General features: G+C 37.6%; 1 protein-coding gene across 5 annotated transcripts; it reads left to right on the forward strand.

The window, feature by feature from the left end:
- The first annotated feature begins 755 nt into the window (after positions 1-755).
- LOC115679481 (calcium-transporting ATPase 10, plasma membrane-type-like) lies at positions 756-26,557 on the forward strand. 5 transcript variants are annotated; one of them, XM_056311026.1, is made up of 35 exons: positions 756-1,008; positions 4,924-5,085; positions 5,876-5,989; positions 6,081-6,120; positions 6,285-6,391; positions 6,478-6,609; positions 7,002-7,091; positions 7,997-8,066; positions 10,288-10,358; positions 10,441-10,524; positions 10,606-10,683; positions 10,761-10,832; positions 11,645-11,728; positions 14,222-14,304; positions 14,405-14,513; positions 14,600-14,655; positions 15,277-15,319; positions 15,405-15,488; positions 15,951-16,088; positions 16,592-16,657; positions 16,746-16,844; positions 17,995-18,105; positions 18,700-18,870; positions 19,570-19,629; positions 20,148-20,312; positions 20,394-20,510; positions 22,286-22,384; positions 22,989-23,126; positions 23,267-23,367; positions 24,014-24,059; positions 24,141-24,275; positions 24,865-24,972; positions 25,060-25,151; positions 25,606-25,703; positions 26,241-26,557. In XM_056311026.1, exons 2-34 carry the CDS (start codon positions 4,930-4,932, stop codon positions 25,700-25,702), a joined length of 3,216 nt encoding a protein of 1,071 aa, XP_056167001.1. In that variant the 5' UTR covers positions 756-1,008; positions 4,924-4,929; the 3' UTR covers position 25,703; positions 26,241-26,557. The 5 variants fall into 5 exon arrangements, with proteins under 5 accessions (XP_056167001.1, XP_056167000.1, XP_056167002.1 ...); XM_056311025.1 differs by having other exon boundaries at positions 26,260-26,557; XM_056311027.1 differs by having other exon boundaries at positions 26,414-26,557.

Here is a 26,557-nt window from a genome sequence, read left to right on the forward strand (position 1 = left end):
ATTGGTACATCCGCGATAAATTTACTCAAAACTAATTTGATTAATATAATGAAAAACTACAAACTGGTACGCCTGTGACAAACGGAGAGTACAACCCCAAACTGGTACACTCGTCAACTGTCACGTGTCATTCAACTCAGAAATTTGACGATAAAATTTAACGAAAATTAATGGATGATAAAATTGTCATATATGTATCAGTTTAGGATTTTTTGTGGTCAAAAAATTAATTTATGATAAATTGGTCACTTATATTGAACAATAAAAATTTCAGAGAACAAATTTAAATCTGTCACTTAAATTGAACAGCAAAATGTTCAAAAGCTAGTCGTGCCCCCATCCCAGAAGAAAGAGAACAACATGGTACGCACACTTTTCCTCGCTGTCCGAGCTCTCCTCTTGGCTCTTTTGAGGAGTCCCTTTGATTCTGCCGCCATCCACGTTCGTCGCGCAGAGTCGCCTAGCCCCAAAACCATAAAGGGCAAAAAGATTAAATAATTTAGTATAGCTTATTCTTCAAGCTGCATGTTTAATTAGTCTTCTTAACGTGTTCCGAGGCGCCCAAATTTAAAATTCCTGGAAGTTTCGTTGGCATATATAATGGGCCATTAGAAACCTGTGAAATCGACAGAAGGTGGGTTGATAGGACAATGTCCCATAATGTGGACTTCGCGTCTGCTTCCCCCCCTCGTCTTTTGTCCCCAGATACTGCCGCGAAATTTCATTTTTTATGTTGATTTGACTCCTGAGCTGTCACCCGTGCTTCAACAGTACATATATTGTCCTTTGAACCTTCCTCAACTTCATTCCATTCATCTTGAAGCCTCTGCATTTTATTTGCTCCCCCGTCTTCCGCGAGACATCACATCAACCCGCCTCTTCTATATCTCTCTCCACTTCTCCGGCCAGCGGGGTCGTCACCAAGTCCTGCTGCTCTCCATTTCTGAGGCGGGTCTTGCGTCTTGCTGCTCCGGCGAAGGGATTTGACTGTACCGATTCCGCGATAAGGTAAGCGAACTTGTTAAAATCGTGCTTTCATGCGATGTTGTTGGGAGATACGTGCTGTTGGGTCTTGAATACAAAAGCTTTAAGAGCAATCTCTGGAGGTTCTTTTTTTTTTTTTTTGTCAAGATCTCTAGAGTTTGAACATGTACACTTCACTAGGCAAAGTGAGCAATCACGAAAAGAAATTACAATATAGTTCCACGTTCATAATCTAAATTCAAATAAACAATAGATGAGTGAAAACATGCCAAGGAAATAAAAGTATGTTCATTGTTTCGTCTCCTCCGTCTTTTAATTCTGCAGGTTATTTCTCATTAATTTCTCCGAAGTAAATGTAAATTACTCATAAAGCATAACCACAAAAAAAAGAGAAAAGAATCGATTTTAGGTTGACTTCTTAATGGCCAATTTCCATTTTTCCATCGTCCAAGTCAAGATCATGACGTTCAAACATTCTGAAACTTCTTAATGGCCAATTGATCGTCTTCTTCTATCATCTTCAATGTCACATTTGCTTTGGAACTGGTAAAAGGAAAAGGTAAATCTCAAACTCTTAATGATTTCACCATGGATCTTACACCAATTTTCTGGCCATGGCAAGATTTTTCATTTCGATTCCACAAACTTCCGATTTTAACACGACATCCAATCATCTGATGCTTACATTTTACGAAGTGAATAGGGATTTTATCAACAGGAAGTAAGAATCTTTCACTATTGTTGACTTAGGGGTCAATTATGCTTAAATCATTATAATATGTGAAAGTGTTTCCTGCATTAAATTTCTTGTGGGATAGCCTTGTAATTTCACAAGTCATATGAAGGGCCACTTTGCTTGGTTTCATTCCTTATTATCTTAGGATAAATCTTATAAAGATTGTCACCGCATAGTATAGCTTAAAGTATGCTTCTCTATCAATTGCATCATACAAATGAGATTAAAACAATAAATTGAAAGACTACAATGCAATCTGATGACACTTCAAACATATATTTAGGTCAAAATTAATTGTGATTATCCTGTAAAATATTGATAGATTATGACAAGAAAAATGAGTACCGTAGTCTCTCTTTTCAATTCTTAAAGTATATGGAGTTATATAAAGTAATTTTACAAGTGGTCCAAAGTAGATGAGGTTAAGAGAAAATTTACCCCAATCAATTTTGGTAAGACATCCTTTTGTTTCTCAAGAAAAAGCAAAATAACTCTGTGTTCTATACAAAATCTTTACCTTTCTGTTGATTATTCCATGCTAGAGGTGTCAAATAGGTGGGTCAGATTTGGATTGGGTCGAAAATGGTTCGACTCATATTGACTCATTTAATTCGTTTTGACCATATTCATGTAGTGTAAATCGAGCAACCCATACCTGACCCATATTGCTAAAAGACTTTAATATTAAATCCAATTTAGAAAAAAATTATTTCTTATAAATTTTTTTTAAAAAATATATATTGCTAAAACATTTCAATGTAATACAAATCAGTGGACAATTTTTATAATTAAAAAATAAATTAATTTTTTTTATATTTTTATATATCTTTTAAAAAATGGAAAATTTTAGTTATATTTCGTTTTCTTTTTCTCGGCGACTAGCCATTGGCAAGCTTTGAGCTCGAGCTCGTCTATGGCCGGTCGCCGGCTGTTGTCGTGGGCAGTGACTGGCCAAAGAAGAAGGAAAAAGAAAACCAAAAAAAAGAAAAGAAAAATAATGAAAAACAAAAAATGAAAAGTAAAATAAAAAGAAAAAATAATTAAAAATTCACTTATGAAAAAACAAAAAATAATTTTTTTAAATGACATGATATGATTCATTTAAGCTATTTAGCCTACAAGTTAATAACTTAAATGGGTTGAATATGGGTTTGTTGCATAAAAACTTAGGCTTTAATGTTGCAAACCCATTTTGAGTTAGTAAATGGGTTTCTGACCCATCTTTCCACCTCTATTCCATGCATACTAAGATTTTAATTGAACTTGAAGGTTCCTTGACTACACATGACACAAAGGGTTCGGTTACGACGGTAACCATCTAGCTCTATTTGGTCATTGTGCAATTGCTCTCCAATTTTTTTTTTTTGTTTTTCTAACAAGCGCTCGGTTTTTTTTAATATGTACAATCAAGTCCTTTCATCAATTATAATTGTTAATATTGTCGAACTGCTGACGGGACATGTTGAAGCTATCATATCCGAAGTCCACTAGGCGCTACGTTAAAATGCCCTGCCCCTCCTGTGTGCTTGTAAAACTCTAAGTTCGCCACCATTGTCGATGGCTAGGGGAGGAGCGAGGGAGAGATTTGAGTGCATTCATGTGAATTTGTTCTTGAATTATATATAACGTGAATACACATCCAGAAAAATAAAAATCAACTAAAATTGAAAGCATAATGCTAATTTCTTTTGGCCGAAAGTTCACATTATTGGAATAAATAAATAAATTACCCAAATTAACAACTGTATTTGTTCCTTTTGTCCTTGAGAAAGTTGCCAAGTAGACTGGACCCCACACGAACCTACGGTCGTAGGTAATATCATTAAGAATTCTAAATTTATAACCTTGACACATTTAACCCAAACTAATTTGCGTCTTACAAAATATCTCAAAATAGTCTCAAATGATATATTTATCCTCAACTAATTTTTTTCTCCTAAAAAATCAAAAACTATTACCCCTTACTCAAATCTACTCTCCATTGTAACACATATATATTAACACACTTGGATTTTTTTGTGTCGAATCTACCATTTTCCACTTTAGATTTGTCTTGTAGCCGTTTGCTACATGCATTGACATAATGACATGTATGAATTTTAACATGTTACGGCAGTAAGCGATCGAACAACAAAATAAACAAAACAAGAAAATAAATTGAACACAAGATTTATGTGGTTTGGTAAGGTGACTTACGTCCAGGAGGAGAGCAGTAAAGAATTTCACTATAGATCAAGCGATATAATAGAGATTATAACTACACTTGAGTCACTCAAACATTCTCAATGTTTCTAAACCCCAATTATATACAATAACTCATACAGAATTTAGCCCTAAATTACTCCTGAGATAATCTTTCGATCTCATTAAAAATTACACAAATCTTACGGCAAGAATTTGTCGGCCAAAATACTCTTATTCTTCCTCGACTCCACGCACAAAGAAAGACGCCCAAGATGTAATTACGACAAATTTCCCTCTGCCAAGCCACGAGTAACTCTAGCGCACATCAACATGTAAAGGGCGTGTAATAAACAAATCTTGGGAATATTATATTAAACCCACCGCCAGAAGTCCAACTTGGATCAGTCAAAGTCACATCTAATTTGCAAAGGAAACCACCCAATTTAACTTTCCTTTTATATTTTCTTTCTTCAGCGACTCCAACTCACCAATGGAGGTTACCATATTCGGCTTTGCTGGAAACTTGATCTTAACTTTCTCCTCTTTATTTATTTATTTCCAAAATTCGGATTTTCAATTTGAGATCAAACTCGAGACATATGTAAACCTAACATGATATTGGATGGAATGTTAACGGAATATATATTTGGATCAAGGTATCAATTTGTGTTTTTTTTTTTGTGAAACGAAAATTAATTTTGGTAAATGTATCATGTGTACTAATTTGAAATTTTTAATAAGATAAAGATTAGTTTGGGATATATATGTTATCTATTAATTTAAGATTTTTTGTAAGACAAAAATTTTGATATAAGTTTGAGATTTTTAATGGCATTGGAGATTTGCATAGGAGTGAGGGACAGAGTGGAGTCGAGTCGAATCGAGTGAAGTGAACTCTTGCGCGTGTTCTCCTCCCTCGTGAGTCTAGTCTGCGATATGTGCATGTATTGATGTGGTCATGCGCCTGACAACACTGCGAGTGTGTGACAGGGCCATCTCCCTTGCAACGATTTTTACAGATACAGATGGCGAATCTGTTCCAAGGTTCACCTGACCGGAAGCAATGCGATGTGGAAGCCGGAAGCGGAATCTCCGGAGATTCAGACGAGGGTTCGTCTTCGGATCCGTTCGGCATCACCAGCACGAAGAATGCTCCAGTTGATCGCCTCAAGGGCTGGCGGGTGCGGTACTCTCTGCATTCTGCCTTCGTATCTGGATAATCGGAACTTCATGTGTTGTGAGTTTGAATTGCAGAGTTTAAGTGACTGTGCTTTGCTCTTATTCCTGTTTTTGTGACTAGAGTTTCATGAAGTTGTCGCAACTCGACTACTGAACTCAACGAAGTGTGTGATCACGGAGCATTTACATGGCAAATCTATAGACTTCTTTGCTAGTGCCTGGGGGCAGCTGTTTCTGATTTCGAAAGTTGGATAACTGAACTCAAAATGTACTAACTTGGCACGTCGAATCGTACACACTTCTTTTTTCCATTGTGTTTGTAGTTTGAACAATATTGTAAGCTTTGGCGGAGAATCAGTAAATTACTTTTTGCTTGAAAAAAGATTTGTCTAATTAACCACATATATAATGATATGCTTATGTTCCACTATTTTACGCTCATCGGCTTGTGATTGATCACTTTCTTTTGGAAAGGTAAAGTTCCTTAACACTGATGTATTAGTTAGAGCACACATGTGCATATTGCGCATGTCATGTCGTGTGATGAAACGTCATATGTGATGCCTACTTTTTATGTGGTCATTTATTTTCATCTGACAAAGCTTTCTTAAAATTTATGAATGTGATTATATCCGATTCTTCATCACCAGCTTATTTCTAAACCTGAGGCTGACCCTTTGATGGATACTGTGTGATTTTCTCCGCGTTTTTTGGGCTATTCTTTTGTACTAGAATCCTAATTTGCCATCAAGCAATCATTAACTGCAAATTGATTGCATGGCTAAAATGCAGCAAGCAGCTCTTGTTCGGAATTCCTCTCGCCGCTTTCGATACACCCTGGACTTGAAGGAGGAAGAGAAAAAGCAGATGCCGTGGACAATTGGAGCCAATGCTCAAGCCATACAAGTACGAACGTCGCCATGGATGACTTTAATAGCTTTGTGCCGTTTCAGCAATATAAGTAATAATTTGGGGTTTGTTGGTTTCATGGAATTAGGCTGCGCATCTCTCTCAAGCTGCTGGGGAAGATGTTGATGGTACTCTTCACCTTAACTTCTGTTTGAGTCACAAATTTGTCCAGCAATGGAACTAAATGATCAATTTTCTTTTCAGTCCATAGCTTGACGCGTAGAAATTTCTCATTTCACTCTCACTCTCATGCTGCATGCTTTATGGTTGAATTCATGGGTGCTAATGGCAGAAACTGCAAGATCCCCAGTCCCAAGTGGCGATTTTACAATCTCTCAAGACCAACTTGTTTTGATGACGAGAGATCATGATCATTCTGCACTTGAGGAATATGGGGGGGTAAATTCACTTGAAAAATGTCATTGTCCTTAGACTCGTGAAGAATGAGGTATCGTCTTCTTAATCTTTGCTACTTCTTGATTCAGGTCATGGGGCTGTCGAATTCTTTAAACACAAACTTAGAGAAGGGTGTTTGTGGTGATGATGCTGATTTACAAGCACGGAGGAATGCATTCGGGTCGAACACATATCCTCGTAAACAAGGAAAAAGCTTTTGGGTAAGTAGGTCTGTATACGTACGTAAGATATCCGAATGTATCATGTATCCACAAGAAGGCTCTGTTTGTTTAGCGAGAAAATGAATGATTTTGAAAACATTTTCCCAAAAAATGATCGCTTGTATCGCTTAAAATAATTAGTCAATGAAAAATATTTAATCATCCACAACAATTTATGTCTAAACATCTTCGTGAATGATGAAAATATTTCTTGTTCATTCATTTTTATAAGCGACATAAGCGATGATTTTTAGAAAAATGTTTTTCAAATCATTCATTTTTCGCGAAACGAGTGAGCATCCGAAGTTTTCGAAGCTTCTTTGTTGAAGATGGAAAATATGTGCTGACGGTTTGCTTCACTGTTTTGTCCCCCCTATTTTGGGTCTACTCAGATTTTCCTCTGGGAAGCTTGGCAGGATCTCACGTTGATTATTCTAATCATTGCTGCTGTGGCTTCTATGGCGCTGGGAATAAAGACCGAGGTAAGCTGGGGAGAACATATTAATTCAAACAAGAGATGTCAAATTGTCTCTTTTGTTTCAGAATGCTGGTATTACTGAAACAAGTGTGTGTGTTTAGTTATATTAGGGACATCCCTCAGCATTTTATTAAAAGAATCATGTTAACGAGTATCCAGAAAACATTGGTCAAGTATACCTAAAAGTCGGTGCATTAATAGTGCAAACTCTTCTGACTAAGGGCTTGTTTGTGTAAAATTCCAAATAGCAAAATTGATAAGTGCATTGGAAGTCCTAAAACATGTCATGAAAGTGCAATTGGGTCCTAAAACTTTCAAGAAGTGCATTTAAGTCCTAAAACTTATCACGTAAGTACAATTGAGTCATAAAACTTTCAAAAAATGTAATCAAATCCTAAAGCTTATCAAATTAGTTCAATCAAACCCTTTCTTTGAGTATACTTTTTGAAAGTTTTAAGACTCGATTACACCTACGTGATAAGTATTAGGACTTGATTGCATTTTTTAAAAGTTTTAGGACTCGATTACACTTTCGTGTTAAGTTTTATGACTTATTGTACTTTTTGAAAGTTTTAGGATTCAATTGCACTTTTGTGATAAGTTTTAGGACTTCAATGCACTTATCCCAATAGCAAAAAGTACTTTTTTTTCTTTCCCTCCCAAATTTGAAATACTTATTTGTGAATCTATGTGTCAGTATTTGTAGGTAGTGAAAATTTCTAGTATTTTGGATTAAAGAAAAGTCAAAGTGGGTGTGCAAGATTTAGATTGAGCAAATAGTAAAAAGCAAAGGCTAAGTCCGGACATATTGTGAGTTTGTTATAGGTTCAACGTTTGTGCTACTTGCTTTCAATTATGTGTTATTTGTGCTATCAATTTTTTTGATTTCTGCTTGCGATTCCTATCTAGGGCATTAAAAAAGGATGGTACGACGGTGTGAGCATATCTTTTGCAGTTATCCTCGTGGTTGTTGTCACCGGTATGAATTTCTTTGGTGTTTGTACTTGGTGTATACATGTATTTTTCCCCATTATCTTCACAATTGCTAAAACTTGCTAATAATGTTTCTTGATTAAACAATAGTCACTCATCTTGTGAGCCAGATATCTGGATGTTCTTGGGAATTTTAAGGATGATCATACTTTATGGTACCTTAGATTTTTTATTAGACTAGGATTGGTAGGACTGATATTGTTTTCGTGTTCTTTTTCCTTAGTTATGCTTACAGCCTTGTGAATTTTTCTTACGCACTACTCTAAAGAAAGCGAAAATAAAGAACAGCCAGCTTAAAACTTTCTAGTTTGCTGTGGTCATCGGTCCATTTTCAAGCAGCAGCTAGATTGGTCCTCCCAAACTCTGTGGATTCCGTAGAAAAGATGAAGTAGAGAGAGAGAGAGAGTACCGGATCGTGGTAATCTAATCCAGCCCTCGGTGTTCGACAACTTGCAGATAACGGTGATTGAACAGCCTAGATTGATTGTGAGTACATCTGTAGTTAGCGAAGCGACCCATGCTGAGCCAGTGTTTGCAGTGATGAATGTGGGAATTTGAGGTATCTGATCTTATAACCGGATCTATCTAGGTTTACTTGGCCAGTAGTTTGTACCCCAATCTAGTCCAGGTTTATTTGGTTCAATCCAAGCTAATGGATACTGGAGAACGATGCATATGTACAAGCCACTAAAGCGAACATGGCCTTAGGGAGGTTCCATTGTGATTAAACTAATGCATCATCGAAAGAAAAGCAAGAAAATTGCTTCTCATCAGCGTGTTTCCCCTGCTTTCTGGGACATTATCCATAGAATAATGATTTGCCAATGCTTTTCTATGTTGAAAAGTCTTTCTCTACCTTTGTTTCTAGGACTTGTCGATGTGAATCTAGCTTCTTTCATGGATCTGTGAAATTTTGTAGGGTCATTGCCACAATCAAAATCTAAAATCTTTCTCTAGCTTCGTGTCTAGGTCTTGTTCGCGTGCCTCTAATCCTTGTGATAATCTTGTGGAATTTTATGGGACTATTGTCAACTATTTCAAAAGCTACTGCTATTTGATGAAGGCGTGACTTCTTTTGTTTTTTTTCTTGGTCAAGGATGAAGGTATGATTTCATATTTTGATATTCTAACACTCCATCTCATGTGTGGGCTGGACTTTGGCCTGGGATTGAAGCTTGGAAATATATAACCGGGTGGCAAATAAGGGAGCTGAAAGATTTAAACTCATGATATTCTGCTCTGATATCATGTGAAAATTTGCAAAACTACTAACAATCAATTTTGTTAAAATCGCTAGGTGCTAGGACCTTGTAATGCATAAGGTGCTAGGTGTTAATTTAGGCAAATGCCTGAGAGAAGAGAGCTGCGAAGTTGAAAAGAGAAGAAAGTCTTATCGATTAGCGAAAGTTTTCAAATGATGAATTGTGTTAGTGTTGACGTTCTAAAGGATACAAGCTGGTTTATTGGTTAATCAATGCTTACTTTGTACTTTTGGTACCGTTAATTCATATGATGTCCGAGAGGTAAAATACATTTGAAGTTACTAGTCTCATCTGTCTATATTTATTTTTTTGTTATCTATATAACTGATTATTATTTGAATTTTTACAGAGAGAGACAGAGAGAGGGGAGGGTAAAAAAGTCTGCAACGATGCTATACATATTCAATGATATGTTGAGACTATATCGAGAGAGAGGGGTAGCAGAAAAGCTTCTGTATTATTTCTGCCGAAGACAGAAGTTGTCCACCTTTTCTCATAAGTTTAAAACATAGATTAGCCTCTTTACGAAAATAAATTTCCACATTTCCTTCACTTTTATTTGAACAGAGATGAAAAGGTCAAAAGAAAAAAAAGTATTAGGCGAAGAAAAACAACTTTACTGAGGTGTTGCCTCAGCAGTGAAGCGCCTCACCTTGAAGCGCTCGTCTAAGCAGCTACTAGGTGATGACGCTTCGGCTAAGACCAAGCGAAGCGCTGAGCCTGTGCTTCACCTCGGCAGAGTGCTTAGGCGAGTGCTTTTTGCAGCCGTTAGATAAAAGCATTGTTTAATATTTAAGTTATCGTGACAGAATCAATGATGGTTAGAATAAGTTTTCTCAACTATACACTTGGAATTTTATGATGAAAGCATGTGGAAGCTGACTGAAAAAAATAAGTAGCGGTTCACCTAAAAGGATCTTTCATACCTCTGTGAATACTTTGCAGCTATAAGCGACTATAGACAGTCCCTTCAATTCCAGAACTTAAATGAAGAAAAGCGAAACATTTACATGGAGGTATGCTATATACATTCAGACTGATGTTTATGAACCTTATACTTTTTTCTCTTGCTTTCAATATGGCGGAACATACTTGTAGGTTGTCAGAGGTGGTCGTAGAGTTGAGGTGTCAATATATGATCTGGTGGTTGGTGACATTGTACCCCTTAATATTGGCGATCAGGTAAGCTGCGTCATATTCTTTGAGATTTCTAGTCGGTGTTTGGAAGTAATTCAGCCTTATATCCACTTTGATCATCCTTAGGTACCTGCTGATGGAGTTTTGGTTTCTGGTCATTCTCTTGCAATCGATGAATCTAGCATGACTGGAGAGAGCAAACTTGTATGGCTTTCTACTGGTTTTTCTGAATCTTATATCATGTAATGCAATTCTTATTTGTTATTTTTTATTTTGTACAGGTTCATAAAAATTCAAGGCAACCTTTTCTAATGTCCGGATGCAAAGTGGCTGATGGCAGTGGTACCATGCTGGTAACTAATTTTTTTTGCAGTTTCTTTTGTTTTAAATTCTTCTTGGTCGTAAATACCTCATTTCTGTGAAAATTTATGGAGTCTCATGTTAGTTGTTAAAATGAATATAAGTCTGTACAGTGGATTGGGATAAGTCCAGTTGCTCCTAACACTTGCATCTGTGACAGTCATAGTCCCCCATTATGCTCCCTCGTTGTTGACTGACAGTTCTTCAAATGCACAACAAATGTATCCATTTTAATGGTTGCTGTTGGCTGCATAAATGTTATATCGTGCTTTTCCACTCTATTTGATGTCATATTTTACAAGATATATTGACAAGAAATCAAGTCCTGCTGATTGACTGACGAATTGTGCACCGTGTTTTAAGATGTTCCCATTAGTTTTTGGATCTGAATGTCCTCTAAAAAAAATCTATGACGTATGATATCAAGAGTTCAAGACAATTGAATTTGGTAATTTGTTTAAGTGCAATCCTTGAGGGAATAAATATGGAAATATAGTTAAGCTCCAAGTTAAGTACTAAACTGTCCTTTCTGCTGTATTGTGTTGCATATGCTTTCTGGATGATATTTAATCGCACATGGTAGTAGCCTTGGTCAAGTAATATTCATTGTTTTCCACAGGCAGCTTCTTTCTTTGATGTAACTTTAGCTGCACATACTAGTGTTGAAGAAATTCCTCATAATTCCAGATTGTGAAGTGCTTACTGAGCCTGAAAAAAGATTGCTGTTTCTCACATTCACGGACACATGCTCATGTCGTTCCCTTAAATAGACTTCAAATTGCCTACAATATCTTCGTTCTGCTAGGTGACAAGCGTTGGAATTAATACTGAATGGGGGATGCTCATGACCAGTATTTCAGAAGACACGGGTGAAGAGACACCCTTGCAGGTCCTTCTTTAATTTATCTTGAGTTGTACTTATTTGTGCTGTGTGCTTTACATGGACTTGTTGATAGATGGAGTGGTTTCTCTGTTTTTTCTCCAAGTTTTGTGTTGGCAAGCATTTAAAATCCTTAAGGATAAATTGATATGATTCAATAAAATTGCTTTGGTATTCTGGAAACTAGAAAGGTGTCTGTTTTAGTGGATAATGAGATTCAGGGAGAAAATGAAGTGCATTGGCTATAATGAGGCAGAGTCTGGATTGGAGAGATGTGGAGGCGTTTACTTGACATGATGGATTGCAGTACAAAGATGAGATAAGCTAAGAAAGCAATTCATTCTTTAAGATGTAGAAGTTGCCTTGGAATATCGAGACAAAGCTCCTATATTTGACGTTTGACAATTGGAGTTGTGGAAGTTTGCCAGGCTGTGCTTAGAGAAGCTGTTCCAAATAATTCCATCGATTTCAAATAATTCCATTAACTTCGTTTTGGCAAAAAGTCTCAATGCTTCTTTTAGTGCATTGTTTCCTAATGTGGCAAGTGCTGAGGATGGGTATGATTCATTAATTGTGTATCTCTAAGGTTTTGGCTTATAGTCTATAATATGATACGGCGAAGATCATTTCCCCCTATTGCAATTAAAAAAAAAGATTATTTCCCCTATCAAAATGCTATATCTGTGGGAGATATATTGAGGATGCCATTGCTAATGAGCACTTGGGTGCTGTATAGCAGGATCAAGGCTAGTATTTCTGGAATTATAATCTTTACCAGATTTAGGAAAGGATTATTTGCGAATGATTGCTTGGGTACTGCATAGCAGGATCAGGTTCTGAAATACTTGCTGGTGTCTTCTGTGATATTCGGGGTTCACCTTTTCCTTTATCATTGTCGAGAAAGTTCTTCATAAGATTTGAAAGCAATAGGAGTGACATATTCGGCTGGTTTAAGGTTGACCTGAGTGATATTAGCCTTATTCAAATCCCTCATCTATAATATGCCGGTGCTTGAAGGTGATCAACTAAGATATTTAAGATGCTTGCTTCTCTGTTTTCAAGCCATGTCTCATTTCGAAATCCATTCAAAACACAGTGAGGTTGCTCTGCCGAAGAGATTGATAATGTGTTTAGTAAGCTGAAAGTTCGGGTTGGTTCATTGCTGATGAATTGTTGAGTCTTCCTTTGGTTCATCTGGGAAAAGCTTTTGGTTTGGACCGACATTTTGGTGAGAGTGGAAAGGAAGGAACAGGTCTTAATCACATTTGTTTGTTGAGGGGGCAGATCAACATTGATTGAGAGTACATCCAATCTTCCTTTAGTTCTCTTTATTTCCTTTTTCCATCTTCAGTTGCACAAAAGCGGGAGAGTTGTGAACCTTGGGAAGATGATAATGAAAGCAGTAAGTTTCAGTTGGTTAACTGACATGCTATTGACAATCATGTGCAGAAAGATGGATTTGTGAGAAGTCTTAACAAAGATTTCTGCACATTGTTATGTAAGTGGGTTGGAACAAATCTAACTACTTGTCAGTAGACTTGATCAGTGCCAATGATCATAGACAGATTTTTTGATTGACTGTGGATTCCTTCAATCATCAATGAGCTCTCTTTCGGCTTTCGGCTCTTTCGGTAAATGGGTTGACCCTCCCTTGGTGTCTTGCAGGGAATTATTTCAGACTTATTAAAAGACAACCTAATCTTTGATAGGGCATTTAACATGGTACAACTTTCACCATGAATCTTTTTTACATTGCCCCACAAGGAGGAGGTATTAACTGTAATTTCCATGGAAATATTTTGGGGGAACTGCTGGAACTAAGGTAGCTTTCTTCACATTAGGACAACAAGCTAGGGAAGGAAATTTATGGAAAGAGGTTTGTCATCACAGATTGGTCTGGTACATTCTGGAGGCAGGTGAAACAGCTGAAATTAGGCGTTTCTGACAGATAGATGGATGACTTCGGAGCACTCTTTGTTGCAACATTTTGTGGAATATATGGATAGAAAGTAATAGGAGAGGGTTTAAATGTGAGATCCATCCCAGTCCAGCTAAAGAGTAAAGAGAAGATTGATTGTGATTGGGTTCCATACTCGGTCTTATATAATTCTTGTGGTGTCTATGCGCGTGTGCTTATATGTGTTTTGGCTCAATCATATCCTTGTTTAATTTAGAGAAAATGACACAAATGGTGTCTGAACTTTGATCCAATGTGCAATGTTGTCCCTAAATTTCTAATTTGTTCGAAGTGGTCCATGCACCTTTAAACATTTTCCTACAACAAAGGGACTATATTGAACATTTACCTGAAGTTCAGGGATCACTTTGAACAAATTAAAAGTCTAAAGACAACATTATTCATTGAGCCGGAGTTCATTGACCACATTGCACGTATCAAAAGTACGAGAACAATATTGCACATTTGACCAAAGTTCAAGCACCATTTGTGCCATTATCCCTTTAATTTAGTGGACATTGAATATGATTGCCTTTCATGAATAGGTACGCTTAAGTGGAGTCACCACGTTCATTGGGAAAGTTGGCCTGACTTTAGCTGCAGTGGTTTTGATCGTGGTTATGGCGAGGCAAGCACCATTTAGTTCATGATCGTCTTCTCTCTTCTCTCTCTCTCTCTCTCTCACAAGTGCTTATGTGCGCATGGGTTGTCAACTTGTGCATGTGCAGATACTTTACTGGCCATACGAAAAATCTAGATGGCAGTCCCCAGTTTCAGGCAGGAAAAACTAGTGTTAGTAGCACTGTAGATGGAGCCGTCAAGATTTTCATGATTTCGGTGGGTAGCATTCAATATTTTGCCTTTGTACAGCCAAACCTTCCTTTCTTTCTTCCTCTTTTCATGATGGACGATACAATGCACAGGTCATAATTGTCGTTATTGCAGTGCCTGAAGGGCTCCCTTTAGCTGTTACACTGACGTAAGCACTTTCAACCAAACTTGTTTCTTCTCGAGTTCATTTACGTAAAAATTGCACAGGAATTCAAACCATGCAATTCCTTGAAGTATTCTTTAGGACCCTGTGGGGATTTGAACTTAGCAACATAGGTCTGCCCTTCATTCAGAATATTGGTTCGTGGTCGAACGCGTCAATGAGGAACTCTATGTGTACAATATTGTGTAGTGATTTTACAAGGAATGTTTGAATGTTGGACACTATGAATATATGTGATCATCGAAGTTATATTACTTTTATGAGAAATTAAGGCAATTTACAAAGAAGACAAGAATATGTCAATGGATGGCTGAACTGTGAGTTGATTGTTTTTTAAAGATGTCTATGGATAATCTTAGGAATAAAGTGAAATAACATATCCCCCAAGTCGTGTTCATCTTGTATCTTTTAGCAAAGTCCCACTTGTCCTACTGACAAACATTGCATGCCTGCATCTGACTGACAAATCTCAATCTACGCTTGCTTGCGTGATGGTGATGGCATCTTCTGATCTTTCTGCAATAACTAATAGATTTGGACAATCATGATGTCCATTTTACTCTAATCTCTCCATCCGTATCCTATTTTCTTTCCCCAACTTTGCAGACTTGCTTACTCAATGAGAAAAATGATGGCGGACAAGGCATTGGTACATATTCTTGAACTATCAAACCTGTTTCATGGAATATAAAATATAAATATGGAATGAGGTTTAGAAGTAGTAAATTTTGCAGGTGCGAAGACTCTCAGCTTGTGAGACTATGGGATCTTCCACGACCATATGTAGTGACAAGACTGGCACCTTGACTTTGAACAAGGTAGATGATTACTTTTTCCCCTTTGTGTTGCAACTTCTAAAAACTCTGGGACCCTTAGTTTATTCTTTTTGAAAGAAAAGACAAACCATTTTTCTGCTTTCTTGCCAAAATTTAAAATATTATTCAAATTTCAAAAGAATATGGAAAAAAATTATATGTGAATTTATGTGTCATCATTTGTATATTGTGCACGTTTAAGATGCTTCGGCCTAAGAATAAGGCAAAGTATATGCCTCGCAAAATTTATATTAAGCATAAAGCAGAAAGTAATAGTTTATCTAGTCGTGTCCCTAACTTTTTAGTATCTTATTACATTTAAATGGTTTCCTTTTTCCAATTTTTATTATTTACAAGATTGAAATATTTCAAGCAAGCTTAATCTTTAACAACTAATTTATTGAATTCAAGGTTTGTTGTCGGGAAGAAGGTTTAGTTTGATGATGGTTCTTCATTATCTGACAGATGACAGTGGTTGAAGCTTATGTTGGTGGGGAGAAAATGGACTCTCCTAATAGCAGTTCACAGCTACCCACAACAATGGTTTCTTTACTCACTGAAAGTATTGCTCAGAATACCAATGGCAGTGTTTTCACCCCTGAGGTATGTCTAACGGTCTTAAGTTATTGGAAAAATGACACCTCAAGTACTATAGTTTTCGTATGGTACTCACTTGAGGCCATAACTTTTTTTGTTTAAAATCACTTGAGTGACCTAGTATATGTACGATGTTCACTTGAGTGTCATAACTTTTTTTTTCAATTACTTGAGTTCCATATAACCTTTTCAATCAATCACTTAAGTGACATAATTATTTAAAAATGTAAACCACAAGTGCCATGCCAAGTTGGATTTTTAGGACTTGGGTGAACGTCTTTCAAAAAGTTACGGCAGTCAAGCAATCCATTAACAGATATGGCACTCAAGTGAGCGATTTTTAAAAGATTTTGTCACTCAAGTGATCGAAAAAAAGTTACAACATGCAAGTGATCACCGTACTAAAGTTATGACACTTATGGTATTCTTATCCCAAAGTTATCAGAGACAGAGTATTTGACATTGGAGTTTATAAAGCATGGTTATCATTTGTTTTCTGACATCTGCAGGTTGGGGAAGATGTTGAGGTTTCTGGCTCACCGACAGAAAAGGCCATCCTTTGTTGGGGACTTAAGGTTTTCAATCTCAACTTAAATATGCTACATCTGCAACTCCTTAGATTCTGAAGTTCAAACTGATTATATGCTGTTTTCTTCTTGGTAGCTTGGTATGAACTTTGAAGCGACCCGATCGCAGTCCTCAATAATTCATGTTTGCCCGTTTAATTCTATGAAGAAACGAGGGGGTGTCGCATTAAAGCTGGTAATTGTTGAATTTGTCTTTTATATGCTATTCTCGACATATGTACAGTAATGTTGGGTTTTTGGAGCTCTGATGCTACGCTAACAATTTGAGTGTGCGAAAGCATGATTTTGATAGATAGTTGTTGTTAGCGACGCGCTAGTATGTATGTGCGTAGGACATATGTGTTAGAGGATGAATAAGGGAAAAATATAGGATAGTTTAAGAAATATAGGCCATGGGATATAGTTTATTTAGTTGATAGAAATGGTAGTGCAAGAAGTTGGATTGGAGGAGCATACGATATGTGTTTTAAGCTCACCTCCACAAGCTCTCGACATGAATGAGTAATGCCTATTTATAGGCATCCTAACTGACATGGTAGCGCACAATTTTTTCTTCTTTGACAAGTTCATTGCACTCAACATTTGACTGAAGCTTTCCTTCTTCAATTTGACATCTCTTTGTTTCACAAGCTGTTCGTTGCTTTGTTTTACTTCTTGTCCACTTTCTTGGTTCTTCTTTCTTCATGATTAAGCAGTCTTTTTTTTCACTTTCAAGTTTTCCTCTTCAACTTGGACACTTGTTGTTTTCTTCGTGATTAAGTTAGTTGACCACTCTTGAGAAATCTAGAGAATTTGGGAAATGGATCACAATTATTGTCACAGCCCCAGAATATCTTGTTTTACATCCAAAGCAGAGTAGTCGTTCTGATCTTCTTGTACATTCTGCCAACTTAATGGTTATAAAGTAAGTTGAAAAACTTAAACATGGTACTTCCAATATGCCAAAAGTTCTCTCTTCCCTATCATGTCCCTGTCATTTTGTGTGTGCTGAAAGATTTTTTTCACTATGGTCAACATTAGTCATTGAAATCGAAGTTCTTTTCTAATCATTACAGCTTTTTTAATTCTTCTTCTGGTCGATAATTCTGTCATCTCTGGTCCATATTTTGCTTTGCTTATGACGAAACAGTTCTCAGAGTTCTCTTTTACCACCTCATGCCTTATATCTAGATGAATGATTTCAGTCTCTCTACATATTTCGCTTTAACGCTTTTTCTCTTTTCTTTTCTGAGGATGCTTTACTGAGGATTCAGAATGTTGCATCATGACATAGTTGAGCAGTTTAATGTAGGATTAAAAGGTTGCCCATTTTGTTGTATGCACAGACAAACTCCGAGCTTCATGTACACTGGAAAGGAGCTGCCGAAATAGTCTTGTCCTCATGTACCCAATACATGGATTTAAATGATCAGGTGGCTGCATTGGACGAAGAAAAGGTATGTGAGATTAAGCCTTTATGACACGGATGTCTTTGAGCTAGTTAAAGTGTGGTTGAGCTCGAATCTGATAATGCAAATGATTATTTGTGAGAGGGCGCTGCACTGGTTTTGAGGAATTATTTTTCCTTTTTCCGTCACAATTTTGATGGAAGTATGTTAAGCCGTCTAGAAATAGGGTCCCTTTCTGTATCTAAAACGATGATAGTACTCTTAACTAGACACTTTCTACCCAATAATTGGAAAACATTCCATCAGGATTCACCAGATTCTCTTTGCACTAGTGTCCACCTAATTCATTCCACTATGATTCTTAAACAAGTGGTGGAAATGAAGAATGCTGGAGTCAAAAGCGTGTTGGCCAAGCTTTGTGAAATATGCAAGCAAGATATGTAAAAATTGTTATACCACCAACAATGAAGAAATGAAAGATCAGTTACCTGCAGCTGTACATGCACAAGTTTAATTGTTCTTCTCACTGATAGTATTGTTAATGATTGTCATACTAAGTCCTGAGGATCAGTATATCTCGTGTTTCTGATAAATTGTACTTTATATTATCTAACATTTCCTGATCATAACCCCTGGTTGCAGGTGATGCTTTTTATGAAAGCTATTGAAGATATGGCTGCTAGTAGTCTACGCTGTGTCGCCATTGCATATAGGACTATTGACTTGAAAGACATTCCAACTGTTGAAGAACAATTAACTAAGTGGGCACTGCCTGAGGACGAGCTTATTTTACTGGCTGTTGTTGGACTAAAGGTACATATCCTTCACTCAAGTCTCTTTATGTTTCATTCAGATATATTCTTTGAGAAATTAGCATGAAATGCTTTTATGAGAATGTTCTCTTTTCTATACATATATCATGGAAAATGATTTAGATTGCAATTATTGTGTGCAAATTATTGAGCATGAGAATGTTCTCTGTTCTAAACCTATATCATGGAAAATGATTTTGATAGCAGTTATAGTGTGCAAATAATTGCCGTTGTCATCGTTGCATTTTTTAGTATATCCTTTCACCTTATAGTTAATTTTATGTTGCAATATATAACGTTTTCACCATGCTTTGAATGCCTATGACGAAACACACAGCTGTTACACCACTATATAGATGCTTATAGCATTCAGTTCATAAAAGGTGGGGATTCTGGTTCCCAAGTGCACTCATGATAAATGATAGTGACTTGGCATTGTATCTGATGCTAAATGAGGAATTATAATAATAATAATGTTGACTCAGGTGTAATTCATCTATGCTAGTGATAGTTATTCTAGTTTTACAATTAAAACCGATCTATTTTTCGATTATGGCTTCTTCTTATATCAGGTGACAAATAGAATAGACTGATGACAAGCTGTCTTACATCTAAATGATTGAGTTTGTTGCTACTTTTTAACAGTCTCTATAACTGATCGACAACTTCTGTTTTTTGTTTATTTTCCACTGCATTGCAGGATCCATGTCGACCTGGTGTAAAGGATGCTGTAAGAGTATGCCAAGCAGCTGGTGTTAAAGTAGGTTCTTTTCCCATTCATAAATCTTTGATTTAAGTCATGTTTAAGTTTTTCATGGATGAACATTCGTTTAGCTCTGTTAGATCTAGACTTTTATGAAGACTGAGACCTGATGTTATTTTCATTGGTGACAAGCCGTGAAGGTAACAATGCCCCACTAAATCCTCTGAAGACCAAGCTTGGCTTTTTGCCACTGCTATGTTTGGGCATTTTCCTGCAGTCTCATAATTTTATTCATCCTGTGACTCATGCGAATACTTTGTTTTGTCCTTTCCATTAAGGGAAACAGGTGGATCATTGCTATTAGAGAATAATTTTCTCTTTCTTCTTATTGTTAGATCACTCCATCAGCCCTGTTAAGCTTTTGGACATTTATTATTCATTTTGATGCTAGAAATTATGCAAATTACGTACACATATATCCACAAAGCATCTTCCTAAGTCTAGAAGATGGCTGGAAAAATTAGGTCCTCCAATCTGTCTTTTTTGTAAAATGCATCCTTTTTCTCAATGCGTAGGTACGCATGGTTACAGGCGACAATCTTCAAACTGCTAAAGCAATTGCTTTGGAATGTGGGATATTAGGTTCTGATGCAGATGCTATTGAGCCTAATCTCATTGAAGGAAGAGTATTTCGTGCCTTATCTGATGTCCAAAGGGAAGAAACTGCAGAAAAGATATCCGTATGTTTTCGTTGATTAGTTTTCCGTTATTTTCCCCTCTTCTGGTGTAGAATGAAATTTGATCAGACCTTGCATTTTTAGGTGATGGGACGATCCTCGCCAAATGACAAGCTTCTGCTTGTGCAAGCTCTGAAGAAACGAGGACATGTAGTTGCTGTCACTGGAGATGGCACAAATGATGCTCCTGCTCTACATGAGGTTTGGATCTTCTTCTTCTTTTTTATGGGAAGGTTCAGATCTATTTATGATGTGGTTATACTGGCAGCCACATTTGCATTATGCTGCTCAATTGTCCATAGGCTCTTAAATCCTCTGGTTGACTGGCAGCAGTCAAAGTATTGAAATATTATCCCACATCGATTGACAATGGGTCCTAAATGCTCTTTATATTCATGCGGTCTCCCTCCACCTAATAGCTTAAGCTTTTGGATTAGACTTTCTAACATGGTATCAGAGCCAATGTTATCCTTTTCGCTAATATGCGAGCGAAAAATTCTATGTGAATATGCGTAGTCAAAATTGGGAAAATTTCATTTTGGTACCCAAAGTGGGGCCTTTTTCTCAATTTAGTATCCAAAGTGGACATAGTCCCAAATTGGTACCCAAAGTGTCCATTCAGTCTCAATTTGGTACCCAAAGTGCCCATTCGGTCTCAATTTGGTACCTGAGTTCGCTGGCCGGTCAAATGCTTGCCGGCCGGCAAGAAATTTACTAGCCGGAACAGTATTTTTTTTACTTTTTTTTAAAAATTTTTTTCCCTTTTTCTGTTTTTTTTCTTTTCCTTTTCTTTTTTTTTTCCTTCTTCCCTCCACCGGCCACAGCCATGGCCGGCGGAGGTCGCCGGCGTCGGGCGAGGGCGGCCCTCGCTTGGGTCGGCCCTCGCCCGACGCAGCGAGGGCAACCCTCGCCCGGCCCGAGGCGAGGGCCGCCTAGCCCGACGCCGGCGAGGGTGACCCTCGCCCTCGCCGAGATCTGGGGCGAGGGTCACCCTCTCCGGCGTCGGGCGAGGCGCAGCCTCGCTGCGTCGGGCGAGGGCCACCCTCGCTGGGCGGGCGAGGCCGACCCTACCCGGATCCGGCGAGGGCGAGGGTTGCCCTCGCCGGCGTCGGGCGAGGCGGCCCTCGCCTGGGCGAGGTCGCCCTCGCCTGCGTCGGGCGAGGGCCGACCCAAGCGAGGGTGGCCCTCGCCCGACGCCGGCGACCTCCGCCGGCCATGGCTGTGGCCGGCGGAGGGAAGAAGGAAAAAAAAAAAAAGAAAAGGAAAAGGAAAAGAAAAAAAACAGAAAAAGGGAAAAAATTTTAAAAAAAAAGTAAAAAAAATACTGTTCCGGCTACCGGAACAGTAAATTTCTTGCCGGCCGGCGAACTCAGGTACCAAATTGAGACTGAATGAGCACTTTGGGTACCAAATTGAGACTAAATGGGCATTTTGGGTACCAATTTGGGACTATGTCCACTTTGGGTACCAAATTGAGACTGAATAGGCACTTTGGGTACCAAATTGAGACTGAATGGGCACTTTGGGTACCAATTTGGGACTATGTCCACTTTGGGTACCAAATTGAGAAAAAGGCCCCACTTTGGTACTAAAATGAAATTTTCCCGTCAAAATTTCACGTTAATCCGGCTTGCGTGTAAGTGGGGGATTGACAACGGGTCCTAAATTGGGGATGTTGAAATATTATCCCACATCGATTGACAATGGGTCATAAATGCTCTTTATATTCATGTGGTCTCACTCTATTTAATAGCTTAAGTTTTTGTGTTGGACTTTGTGTAACACAAAGTAACTTGGGTGCAATAAATGTTACCAAATTGGTTTGTACGCTCGTTGGGGTCTTGTTGTCTTATGGTACATTATCATTGGTACATTACACATGTTTTACATTTCCTGCTCATGGTATAATATTCATTGATTGGATATATTTTCTCTCTGGTATTGTTGTTGGGATGTGAACTTTTTATGGTGCTTAGGCGGATATTGGCCTTGCAATGGGTATTCAAGGGACAGAAGTTGCTAAGGAGAGCTCCGATATCATTATTTTGGATGATAATTTTGCTTCTGTTGTGAAGGTTAGTACTTACCACCATGATTAGCTTATGATCTCACATCTCATCAACAGAGTGATATTGATGGAAATTTTCATTCTTTCCTCTCACCGCTTGGGGCATAGTAGTTCCTATATCTTTTCTTGTCAAATACGGAAATGACCCTTGTTATTCTTATTCCACCAACTAAGGTTCTATCACATATCGATCCATTAGAGATTTCTTAATCTCTTATATTTGAATAATTATATGACCTATGAGACTTAGATGTGTGCTGAACTGCATGAGCTGTGATGTAAGATTGCTCTTTTTTGGTCATTATTTTCTGTGCTTCTTTTGCTTTTCGTTTTTGATTCAGTGCCTCCTTTTTTTCTTTGGCAGTATACATTTAAATACATTGGCTGCAAAATGCGGCATGCGGTTGCATACACCAATTTATAGGGTGGAAGGAGGATGACCAATATAATATAGTTCTTATCGTGCTATTAATTTTTCTCTTTTTCGTAATCTTGAGTTCTATCTTGTCGACAACCCTGTTGATGCAAAAGGAGTTTCAACGGAGTGCCTTTTATGGACAAAGTCCTTAAATTTCTTAAAATCATCTTCACCTATCATGTACACCATGCAGGTTGTCAGGTGGGGACGATCTGTATATGCAAATATCCAGAAATTTATCCAGTTCCAGCTTACAATTAATGTTGCAGCTATTGCGATAAACGTCATTGCTGCTGTTTCCTCTGGCGAAGTTCCACTGAATACAGTGCAGGTTTGATCCCCTCTCTCTCTCTCTCTCTCTCTCTCTCTCTCTCTCTCTCTCTCTCTCTCACTCAGAGATTGTTCGATTTATTCCTACACATATTTGTCTCTGTATAAATCCTATGCTTGGCTGGCTTCCTCTTTGGGCAGCTTCTCTGGGTCAATCTCATCCAGGACACTCTTGCAGCACTTGCATTGGCCACAGAGCCCCCTACAGATCACCTGATGCATAGGCCACCTGTTGGTCGGAGGTAAAAATTAATTGGTGGTAGTAATTATATCAGCGGTTGAGCTTTGTGTTTTTTTTTTTGGTCAAAACAAGATCATTTCATTTCATCAAATAAGCTTAAGCACATACAAGATTCCAAAAGGTTTGCGGGAGGGTTAAAGACCCAATTATAGGGCAAAGATTTGCACCTTTGAGTCTTAACAATCCAATCTGCCACCTGATTTTTCTTCCCTATTACAGTGGGCTAAAAGAACATTTTGTGTGTGGGATTCATGCAAATAGTTTTTGTTTTTCTACAGTAAAGCTTTTGTCTTAAGCAATTCTCCACTTTTGCGCCCATATCCTCGATATCTTCATTTTTCTTTTCTGAATTCCTCACCCATTTATACAGATAAGAATAAAGCGGAAAATTAAGTCGTGGAATTTCTATGTATTTCGCTATATATTGAAGAAGAATACATAAGCCTATTCATAGACTTTATTATTTGACTATCTAAGATATCATATCAATTAAGATATACATGCAATTTGAGAGATATGGAGAATCAACAAAATTATCAAAATATCTCTAACATGGGAAGTTATCTTCCAGAAATCTCTTAGTATCTCTAACATATAGATTTCACTGTAAGATGTATGATGCATTTGGTTGAATCTTGTATGACCAGAGAACCTCTCATAACCAATATTATGTGGCGGAACTTGCTGATACAGGTAAAGATCAATTTAAATGCCTCTGTGCTAAGTTCTATCTACTGTTTACCAAAAGTTACAAATGTAAATTTTTTATTGCAGTCTTTTTATCAAGTTTGTGTCCTGCTTGTTCTCAATTTTCGAGGAAGGAGCCTGCTAAATCTAGAGAATGATAGCAGTGATCATGCAAACAAAGTGAAGAATACTTTGATCTTCAATGCATTTGTCTTTTGCCAAGTAAGTGCCATTCTTTGAGTCAATCTTACATTGGAATGAAATTTGTGCATGAGTGATTATTCCATTTTGGCACTTGTCTTTTACTTTTTTTTAGAAGTGAATAGTGTAGACAGTTATGAAAACTTAGCTTAAAATGCTACTCTTATCCAGGACAGAATTGTGCTATTGTTGTGCATCCAAGTTCTGAGACATGACAGCGAATAGCATGCCCTACTGCATCGTCCTGAAAATGGATCATCTAATTAATCTGTTGATCTATAGTGAAATTTTCTGTCATATATGATTTCAAAACTTCTCTTGAAATTGAAATAGTGGATGCTCTTGTTCTTTTTCGTAAGAGGGTGTTGTGAGAATCAGAAGACGAAGATGCATAGCTCTGCTTCCTCATGAAAATTTGTTTTATTCTCAATTTTATATGATGTGGTTGCATAGTAACCCTTTTCTTGAATGAACATTCTTTCGGCACATATGGGACAGGGAGGCTTGTAATTGGATGGTTTTGGTGAACTGCTCTCTTTGCTTGATAAGAGGCTAACGCTAAATGTTTTACCTTGAACATCTGATGAATAGTATATCATTTGCACTGCAGATTTTCAACGAATTTAATGCTCGGAAACCGGATGAATTGAATGTGTTCAAAGGAGTCACCAGAAACCACCTCTTCATGGTAATAGTGGGTGTAACACTTATTCTTCAGGTAAGTCATGCTTAGTCTTATTTGATGTGTTTGGTGTTCCTTCATGAAATCCTCCATTATATAACTTTTCTGTCTGTACTCCTTCAGGTCATTATGATCGAGTTTCTTGGAACATTTACTTCATCAGTAAAGCTTGATTGGAAGCAGTGGCTGATATCGATAATTATCGGTCTCATCAGGTTAGCTGACAGATTTCAACAACTCATATGGTGAAAAAATTAGTTGGTTCCTTTTCTTTCTATTCGGTCCACGGCTGGGCATACCGTTATGCTTTTTCTGAAATTCTCGTCGTCCTTTTGGGGTGAGCTGGTTCTGTGTGTTTGGTTCCTGAACAGTGACAGATTTTTTCTCTTGCCTTTATTTTCCTGGGCTGGCTTAGTACCAAGCTCGAAGTGTCGTGAATTTCCTGACGCAATACCCTCTCAGGGCTGGTCCTGACTGATTTTATTTGCTCGATGATGGAATTTCTTTTTCTCTTTGATGTTTTGTGTGTTTTCTTTAGAGTGCATTCAACCTTGTTCAACTGATGAACATGTGTGTTAGAGAGTATGTAAGCTTTTTGGTCATGTCCCATCTACACTAACGCCAACTTGTTGCTTACTTCTCTTGTTATTGTTCTTGTTTGTAATCCAGTTGGCCTCTTGACACTGTTGGGAAACTGATACCTGTCCCAAGGACTCCCCCGAGCGACTATTTTGCCAGGACATTATGCTGCTGCAAAGGTTCCTGAGGTATTTTACCAAGAATGTTTCTTTGGTTTCTTTCCACATCCAATATGCCCCTCTAACTCTGTGATTTTACACTAGATAATATTTTGAACTAAACTAAATAGTTCGTAATAAAATGACATATCTAGACAAGGACTATTAAGATTATTAATTGCAAAACCTTAAAGCAATTTTAAACAAAAAAATAGGAGCCGTAATCTAACTTTGTTATGTATTTATAATTTTAAATAGTCAATAAAGTTTGTGTAGAATCCAACTTTTATGATATACTACTTAAATATTAAACCACGCATTTATCTAACAGCTTAAATTTTGAGAACTGCTGGTATTGATCTCACAAAATCTCACATTATAAATAGGCACATACATTGCAGCCTTCCTACCTTGTTACGACTTCACTCCATTTGCTAGCCCTGCCTTCCGTATTCCCCTCATTGTGGTTAAGGCCATGATTTGTATGGTCATCTTCCATAGTGTGGAGAGCAGTGTACAAGGCCCAGGAAAGAAGTCACTATCATATTACTAACCCGCGATTATTAGTGATTCTAACTTCATGCAGATTAGTTAAAGCCTGCGATTTGAACTGAGAATGGGTTTTTGGAGTTAGCTTACCCTCATGGGATCACAATTCTTTTGTCCCAGCCATTGTAGCACGTGTGTTGCCTAGGGCAAAAGGGACATGATGGCTTAATTTCATCCTCACCTTCCTTCAGCTTATCACCGACAAGGTTTCAAACTCAATGGTGGCAATTAAATACAGGTAGGGGTGAGCATGTTTCGGGCATAGAACCTAATATCGGAGAACCGGATCGGTGAGAACTTATCCGGTTTTAGGTTCCAAGGTATACAGGGTGGTT

This window comes from Syzygium oleosum, unplaced genomic scaffold (genome assembly GCF_021117445.2).
Source record: "Syzygium oleosum isolate NSW1041296 unplaced genomic scaffold, Sole_v2.1 Sole_v2.04, whole genome shotgun sequence".
NCBI classification, from domain to species: domain Eukaryota; kingdom Viridiplantae; phylum Streptophyta; class Magnoliopsida; order Myrtales; family Myrtaceae; genus Syzygium; species Syzygium oleosum.